Here is a 9,050-nt window from a genome sequence, read left to right on the forward strand (position 1 = left end):
AATACGGATGGCTACAATTGTAAAAATAATTTGTTTTATTTTTCTTTCATTTTGAGCTCCTTTTTTCTCCCGTTTAACTTCCCCCCCATTTCTTATTTTGAGCGGAGAATTTATTTTATTTTCATTTTGAGCTCTTTTTCCGATCCGGCGTTACCTTTTATAGGTACTCCTGCACTTTACGACCCGAGCTATTTTTTAACGTTATTATTTAGAAACCTATTATTTAACATGGGGAATGGAGGGTGTATTGTAACTATTCTGTACTTTCACCTAACAATTCAATTAAAAAAAAGGTAAATATGAAGAATTACTCCACCCTCGAAAATTCCTTTAAAATTACCACTCTTAAAGGTTTTCGGGGTCGCTGAAAACGAAAATAACGTTTAAAATTACGGCAAACGAGTAGTTTCCAAGATATGAAGAAATGTTAGTTTTAAAAAGTGGGGGATCACTTTTCTATAATAATTTAACGTAAAATGATCACCCACTTTGTGGCCACGCTTTTGGTGGGGGAGGGATTCCTTTCTATTATCGGAAAATTCTTTAAAATTACCTGTTTACATTTGGTGGGAAGCGGTGTAAAATAATAAACAGTTCTTCTGCTTGGTTAATGTCGGCACGTTACTTATGTTAAAACGGTTAATTAAACTGAATAAGCACCTGTTAAAAAACTATACAAGTAAAACAAATTATTTTTTACTTGTAAACTGGTTTATTAATTGTAGAAAACAAAAACAAACCGGGAGAAAAAAATAGGAGCTCAAAATGAAAGAAAAATAAAACAAATTTTTACAATTGAAGCCATCCGTATTATAAGATTTGTGTGACGTCACTTCCAAGGTAAATAAAGTGCGGAGCGTCAGGATAACCAAAAATAAAGTTTTCACGGGCGGTTTGCAAAAACATAACCACCAAACATATTTTTGTTTTTCGTTCTTTTTGGGGGGGTATTCCATTAATACGTGCTTCTGCAGTTTAATTAACCGTTTTTCCGTAAGTAATGTGCCGACATTTACCATGTCACAAAAATTCTGTTTACATTGGGGAGAGCGCCCCCCCCCTCCCAAATGTAAACAGAATTTTTGTGAAATGGTAAATGTCGACACATTTCCTTACGGAAAAACGGTTAAACTGCAGAAGTGCAGAAGCACCTGCTAATGGAGTAACCCCCCTCCCCTAAAAAGAACGAAAAACATAAAAATATGCTTGGTGCTTATGTTTTGATAAACCGCTCGAGAAAACTTTTTTTTAGATCAATTAAAACTAAATAAGACAAAAAAATAGAAATAAATAAACCACATTTAAAAAAAAAAACAGAACTTTACTTTAAATGACCGCTTAAAGATTCCTACCCGATATGATAAGACGCCCCACTACGCACGTGAACGTATCATGTAAGAAAAACACTGCCGAAGGTGGTGAAATGGCACAAAATAGTCCCAAGGTCTCGGGGTTCATACCATACAAACGATAAACTTGGGCCGGGTTTGATTATCCGATTCGTTATCAGCGACCTCGAATACACCTAAAAAAAAAAACAAATTAGAGTGGTCGGTGTTGTGTTCTGGGGTGGCGTAAGGTAACATTGACCCTTCTGTCGAAAGTTTTATGCAGACATGCAATCATGCATTATGCAAACATACGTACATATATTTATATATTGTTGGTTCAAATTTTCGACCCAAAACGATTAAAAAGCTTGCCTTATGTCTGAATACCCTTTATGTAAAATTTGAAATGTTTAGACCAGAAATTGTCTGAGTAATTTGGTTGAGACCGCAGAGGTCAAATTTTTTTACCTTTGACCCCTATTATGACCCCTTAACATTTATTGTTTTGGGCTCAAATCAAGTTATTAAGTTAGATCCATGTCCAAGGAACCTATATCTAAGATTTCAATTGTTTATACTGAAAATTGGCGAAGGAGTTTGGTAGAGTTCTCAAAGGTCAAATCGTTGAACTTTGACCACTTAACAGCCAAATTCCTGATCGAAAACGTATTACAAATATTTTCCCAAATCTCAATACCCTGTATATCAAATTTCGAGTCTGTAGGCTGAAAATTGGCACAGTTATTGTGTAGGGAAATGTACACAGACAGACACTTTCACAGATATATAGATACAACATATTTAACACTTAAATAGCAATAACTTGGCCGAACTTTTGAACACGAGGAGAATTCGAAAAGTAAAAACGCGTAAAGGAATATAACGTAATATTTTGTATGGAAGATCGTAAGCGAAAATAAACACCGATAAAGACAGTTATTTAAATCACTATCAAATTATCTCGAACACACCGATATTTCTAATCCTTGTAAACTCATTTGTAAGCGAGAGAAAACATAGAAATAAACTTTATTATTATTTTGAGTATGTGAAAAAAAAGGGGGCACAGTATTACAACACAACTTTTTACATTATTCCTAGACATCACAACATGCTAAGATGATGACGTTCATTTTTTTTTTTTTTTTTTTTTTAGTAAAGTTGCCGGACATTTCTTCCGACATTAAAAGCCTTACCAAAAATGTAGACAAGGAAAATACATTTCCTAGATTTAGATAACTGGATAGCTTCCGTTATGGACCCTTCATACCACAACATAATGTATATATATATATTTGACGTGTTTCGTTAAGAGTTTGTTTATCCGATCTGTTGATTTTTGCGCTTTAGACAAAATCCAGTTGTTGACATTAAACCGGAAGTTGATATGCTCACGTATTCCGCAGCAAATACCGAATACTATTTTAATTGGTTGTAATTGGGATATTAACGTTTACAAAATAAAATAAATAAAAATATTGAATAAATATATTAATTTTACGTTAAATATTAGCGATAGACTTACATGCGTAGCTAATAAAGAGCGGTTTTATTTTATGTTTTGATTTTCTTTGTGTCATTAATGGTGACATAGGTGACCCGACGGAAATAATTCGGGTCTGGAATTCCGGTTAGGTCACATGTGAGGTCAAATCCGGGTTATGCGCGAGAGATAAAGTATTATTTATTATTATTTTTTTCTTATCCAAGTTTACTCTGGAAAATGTCTCGTTGAAATTTTGCAGGGATGTTCTTTTAATTTATCTGGGATGGCGTTTCCTACACGACAATCTCTGCGAATGAAATAGCATGTCTGTAAGTGATGGCCGGTTACTTTATTTATTTAAGTTTTATTTTGTCTGCGACAAAGAGAAAAGCCGACATAACATGCGATTCTCTTTTTTTAATGATGTCAAACCTAAAAAAATTGTGTGTGTGTATATATATATATATATATATATATATATATATTGTTGATGTTTGTTTTCACGTTTAAATTTTTTTTGAATTTTTAGTTTTTATTATTTATTTGTTTTGTTTTTTAATTCGTTTTTATTTTTTAAATTTACTTTTGTATACAAACTTTAACAACTTTATTTCGATTTAAATTTAAAACCGAAAATACTTAAAAAGAATATTTTAAAAAAAGTTTGATCAAAATCATAACTGACACTTTAACTTCCTTCACTTTATAACCAAAGTGTAGTATCTGATCTGATTCTACACTTAAACTATTGTCTTGTCAATGAAGAAGAAATCCTTCCCGACTGAGGCAGATTTTTTGTCTCCATCCACATATCTCCCCTTTATTTTTTTCTTATATCAAAACACAATATTTTGTCTATTTCTGGCAAATATAAACACTTATTTTTCTTTTTTATTATTTATTTTAAGACAGCATCATGCAAAATGAGCACCGACCGTGCATTTTTTTTTTTTTTTAAGATAGGATTTTAAGTTTAATTTTTATGGTATGTTTTGTTTATTAAATTTATGGTACTCATGCAGAGAGTGATCCGTGCTGAAATAATAACGTTATTTTAAAAAGCCATTCTTAACATGGGGAGGGGAGTGTTTTGTACCTATTCTGTAATTGGTGCTAGTGCAGAGAGTGCACTATCCGCGCTATTTTTTTAAATCGTATTTCCAAGTTTAATTAAAGTTTTTTATTATTATTATTATTATTATTATTATTATTATTATTATTCAATTGTAATGTTGAAGTATAGAATAGGTAGAAAACACTCTCCCCTCCTCATGTTAAGAATGGCTTTTTAAATAATAACGTTATTATTTACGTCCGGATCACTCTCTGCACTAGTACCCTGTACTTTAACCTTACAATTGAATAATAAAAAAAAAAACTATCATAAAATTTTAATTAAACGTGGAAATACGATTTTTTAAAAAATAGCGCGGCGGATCATCACTCTCTGCATTAGCACCAACTTTAAGTAAAAGTACAGAACGCTATTATCTCACTATGTTAAGAATGGCTTTCTAATTAAGTTATTTCACTACGATCTGTATTCTGCATAAGTACTGACAACGTTTTTTTTTTCGCGACTGCAATAATTTAACTTTTTCATTTAATTAATCGATCATTTATTAAAATCGAAATACGATCACGTAAAATAAAACAATTGTTAAAATCCTTGTGTGTGTGTGTGTGTGTGTACACTTTAAGTGCACACGCACACTGCACTTATTGTACCGTGCTGCTTTCTGCTTTTTATTTTTTAATAGTATTTTCAAGTTAAATTCAAGTTTTACGATATCTTTATTAAGTTTAGGTGAAAGTACAGATTAGTAAGAAAACATCCTACCTTCCCCATGTTATGAATGGCTTTCTAAATAATGTTAGTATTTCAGCACGTTAAGTACCTTTTTTTTTTTTTTCTTTTTGCAAAACTAAATTTGGTTTTTCATAAACAAGTCATTTTAATGTTTTGTCAATAGTTAAAAAGGGGTGGGGGCTTGCTCCTACTACAGGATTTGAATCGAATCAAACTGACTTTTATCGTGGCTACCGTGCTTTTATCGAATTAAAACTTGGGTTTTAAAAATTAGGTTCGGCTCAAATTCTGTAAAAGTACCGGTGAATAGGCATAAACGTCAAGGATCTGTACTTCCGCTTTAAGTTTTAAACCGATTGTTTTTATATTTTAAACACTCTCAGATAAACCATTTATATAAAAATGTTGGGTTTATATGAATTTCAGGTACGTTTGCAGAATACCGTGCTGAAATAACTTTATTATTTAGGAACCTATTCTTAACAAGGTTGGGGTAAGGGCGTTTTGTAACTATTCTGTACTTTCAACTAACAATTTAATAAACAAATGAAATCCTAAAGAAGCTGGAATTTATCTTGCAAATCCAATCTAAAAAAAAAATAAATAACAGTCCGTATTCTATACAAATACCAAAGTTTATCAAAATTATGTATTTTAATGAGAAAAAAAATAAACAAGATTGTTAAAACATGCGAAGTCATGTCCCTTGACGTTTCTATCCATTTACCAAAGTACAAAAATAAAAAAAATTGGATTGTCTCCCAACTTATTGAAAGCACTCAAACTGTTAAGTAGAAAGTCGTTTAAACGGTTTTTAAAATTCTTAGCACTTGTGTATTAAACGATTAAAAGTTTTGGAAAGCAATTAATTTTATGAATAGAGGATGCTTCTACTGAATTTAAACCGAACCAAAGGTACTTCCAACGCGCGCCGCGCCACAGGTTAAACCCCTATGTAACACGATGTAATTGTAATATAATTTAATATTATCATCCTAATTTTTTTACCAACTGCTAATATTTTTTCAAAAATTTTATTGCATACAAAAATAATGAAAATGCGAGACAAAAATCGTGTTTACATTATCGACGCTTTAAAACAACGTTTCTATTTAGTGACGTTTTTGAAGCCGTAGACACACACGTTTTAAAAATCTAGCAAAAAGCAAATAAGGCATATTTTCCTGAAATTTTCGATATTTATTCATTATTAAATAAACTTACATAATAAAAGTAGGTTTTGTTAAATATATTAGAAGAAATATATTTTTTAGGTGTTCTACCCCCCCCCCCCACTATTTCAGGTTACGAAAACTAAAGAAAATAAATGTAGGTTGATAAAAATTTCAGTACTAGTGCAGAGAGTGATCCGCGATCCGGACGTAAATAATAACGTTATTATTTAAAAAGCCATTCTTAACATGGGGGGGTGTACCTATTATATACTTCAACCTTACAATAAAATAAAAAAATATATAAAGCTTTAATTAAACTTAAAATACGATTTAAAAAAAATAGCGCGGATCACTCTCTGCACTAGCACCAAAATTTCAACATTTTTTAAAGCTGAAAAAATCAAATAATTAAATAGTTATATAATCCTGTTATTTTTTTTCATTTACCTTAAAGTTTTAAATAAAATTGGACATAAAATCAATATTATTATGTTAAAAAATAAAAAAAACAATTTTTCTTGATTTTTTTTTCTCGGTAATATAATTATTTGAATCACAACAACAACAACAGAATTCTAAAAAATAATTTTTAAAAAGCTTTAAATGATATTAAATTCAAATATTACGCGATATAAAGTTTAAACAGATTTTTTTATATAACAGGTTTCCAATAATAAAAAAATATTCATATAATAGAATATATGACTCTTGAGATAATAAAAATCACAAAAGCAAAATCGACTAAAAAAAATTCGTTTGGATTTGATTATTTAAAATGACAAATGATAATCCAAACTTGCGCCTTTTTTCCAAAAAAGTACGGAGGTCTGTAGCGATATAATGTTTAGAGACATGTATCAACAGAACAGGTTAAAATTAATTTTCTCGTCTGTGTAGTTCGGTATTCAAAAAATCTAATTATTTTACAAAAGGTAAGTCTTATATTATTTGTTTATCCATTTTTTTATTGTACATTTTATTTATTCATAAATTTTTGCATAAATAATCTTCCATAGAAATTGACGCCAACTATAGTAAACGCACGAAATGATGATGTCACTACTTTATGTGTATAATGATGACGTTTTACACAATTGGTTGGAGGTGCCTAAAATCGAAAACTTAGCTCAAGATGAGGTTATGATTAAAAAAAAAAAAAGTCACTTCTAATAAGATGTAGGTCAAGGTTCACCACTTACAGGAAATGTGGTTCTGTAGAATAACCAATTTATAATCTGGATTTATCAATTTTTAGGACCGAAGTTGCATGTGCCGCAACTTTATGGAAGTCTAAAGTAGGAGTGTATCCGCGGGACCATTAAAGATAAATTCAACGGGAGCGCCGATTAATAGAAAGGTTTCAACAATCCATATCTTCTACAATATAAATCTTACCTGTCTGTTTAATGGATGCATGTATGTCTGTCTAAAACTTTCAACAGAGGCGACGGATTTTCACGAGATCGGTATCGTTTTAGAGCTTGACTCTTCGGACGACAAACATCGAAAAATTGACTACAACCATTAATTCCTTCGCCTTCAACTGGGCACTTTTCTACAAGGAGGGGTCGCTTTTTTCGCCGATATTTTTGAAAGTCATTCCCTCTTATCGATTGAGTAGCCTTAATTTAAACCTTCGCCAATTCCGATTTGGCAATGAATGTAACGACAAATACGTCACGTTTTTTTTATCTGTTCACGTTCTTTTCAAATGCTTGCCTACTTCCACTTTGTTTTTTTTTTTGTTTTTTTTTTTTCAACACGCACCACGAACGGGGACTCAGGCTAGTCTTTACATAAAAAATAAAAATGAAATCCGGAAAATAACGACACTCGACAAAAAACACGAAATCACTGTATTAATATGAAATTAATTTCTTTGTGTTGGGAATATTAGTATAAATCGTTCCAACATAAGTGTTTTCTTGTGTAGAATGTTCATAATGAAGGATTAATGAAGTGAGTATTTTGTGAGATTAGCACGAGGTTTGAAATTACTGATTTTTTTATGACCAGAATGGTTAATGTGGTTATTTTCTGAGAAAAACAGTCCATAAATCATGTAAGCGAATGTGTGTGTGTGTCTTCATATCGTAAGAACAGTAGTTTGAAATAAATTTTTAAAGGAATGTTTAAATCCTCGTTCGTGGTAACTTTCCATGATGGGAATTAAAGTTAATGTGCATTGTGCGTAATATCAGAACGGGGGGGGAGTTATCCTGAACCCGTGCTGTTCTTGAGAAATCGAAGAGGGAAACTAACTTGATTTTTGGCGGGCAAATCTTTAAAACGTTTCGGCCTGTTCACTGTATTTCTACACAAAGGAATGTAACATAGTTCCTTTTGTTTTATGTATGCGTAGGAGGGTTGCATCACACTGTCATGTACCAATGCGTTCTTAATACACGTTGGCGTTGAAGTGGTGATCACTATCAAATGTTCCTGCCGGGGATTTATTGCGGTTGCTATACTTCAAACTCTATAGTAACCCCAAACTATTTATTCAAAATGTTGCCATCCGGACTTGGGGTTTAGATATCATAATAATGGCGTGTACAATATTAAATATTGCCAAAGAAATTAATAAAAATACAAGTTATTTTTTTATTTTTTTAATTTTAGTTCATCTCAAACAAAACATATTGACACTGAGATGTAAAAGGGTCACTGTAGATTAGGGACCAAGTTTTCAAGGGCATCCTAAGTCAAAAGTTGCATTGTTAGATGTTTTTTCTAATTACATTTAAATTTCTATGTGTCAGTACGATCAGGGAGCAGGGAAGGAGTGCAAAAGTTCAAGGAAAGAAGCTACTAGAGTAGAAAGCTCTCCAGGATCTGGGGAGCTCCACAGTGAATGTATTGGAGTTAGCTGATTGGCGAGTTGTTCAGGTGTTTTATGTGTGTGTGGGGGGGGGACACCAGTGAAACAAGTTTATCGCTACACTTTTGATTGAACTATTTGTAAAACAAGTACAGCGATACAACATTGTGGCTCGGTGAATAGTGAGAAGGTCCTACGATGGAGTACTGTTGACACATCTGGGCAGGAGCTGCTAGAAGCATCTTCTCTTGCCTTGACAGAGTGCAAAATAGACTTCATAGTATAGTAGGGGAAGCCCTTTTCTCTTCCCTGCAACCTCTTTCCCACAGAAGAGACGTTGCGAGCCTGTCTCTGCGCTATCGTTATTTTCATTTTCATGGTGAGTGCTCATCTGAGCTCCAATCTATGGTTTCCTCCTTGCCAAACT

General features: G+C 32.2%; 2 protein-coding genes across 4 annotated transcripts in view; one reads left to right on the forward strand and one right to left on the reverse strand.

Annotated features, from left to right (window-relative positions):
• LOC145246579 (UBX domain-containing protein 4-like) overlaps positions 1 to 2,722 on the reverse strand; it is a 107,010-nt gene extending 104,288 nt beyond the window's left edge. The window contains exon 1 of the mRNA XM_080108190.1: positions 2,528 to 2,722. Within this exon, the coding sequence (XP_079964316.1) occupies positions 2,528 to 2,609 (82 nt within the window). The 5' untranslated portion in view covers positions 2,610 to 2,722. The remainder of the gene's footprint in view (positions 1 to 2,527) is intronic.
• Positions 2,723 to 2,975: 253 nt separating this feature from the next.
• LOC145246580 (stAR-related lipid transfer protein 3-like) overlaps positions 2,976 to 9,050 on the forward strand; it is a 261,902-nt gene continuing 255,827 nt past the window's right edge. Inside the window, exon 1 of one of the 3 annotated variants that reach the window (XM_080108192.1) lies at positions 2,976 to 3,146. In XM_080108192.1, the coding sequence (XP_079964318.1) occupies positions 3,141 to 3,146 (6 nt within the window). In that variant the 5' untranslated portion in view covers positions 2,976 to 3,140. The remainder of the gene's footprint in view (positions 3,147 to 9,050) is intronic. The other 2 variants (XM_080108193.1, XM_080108191.1) reach the window with 2 other exon arrangements.

This window comes from Euprymna scolopes, chromosome 24 (assembly GCF_053919585.1).
Source record: "Euprymna scolopes isolate OS-2025 chromosome 24, ASM5391958v1, whole genome shotgun sequence".
Taxonomy (NCBI): Eukaryota; Metazoa; Mollusca; class Cephalopoda; order Sepiida; family Sepiolidae; genus Euprymna; species Euprymna scolopes.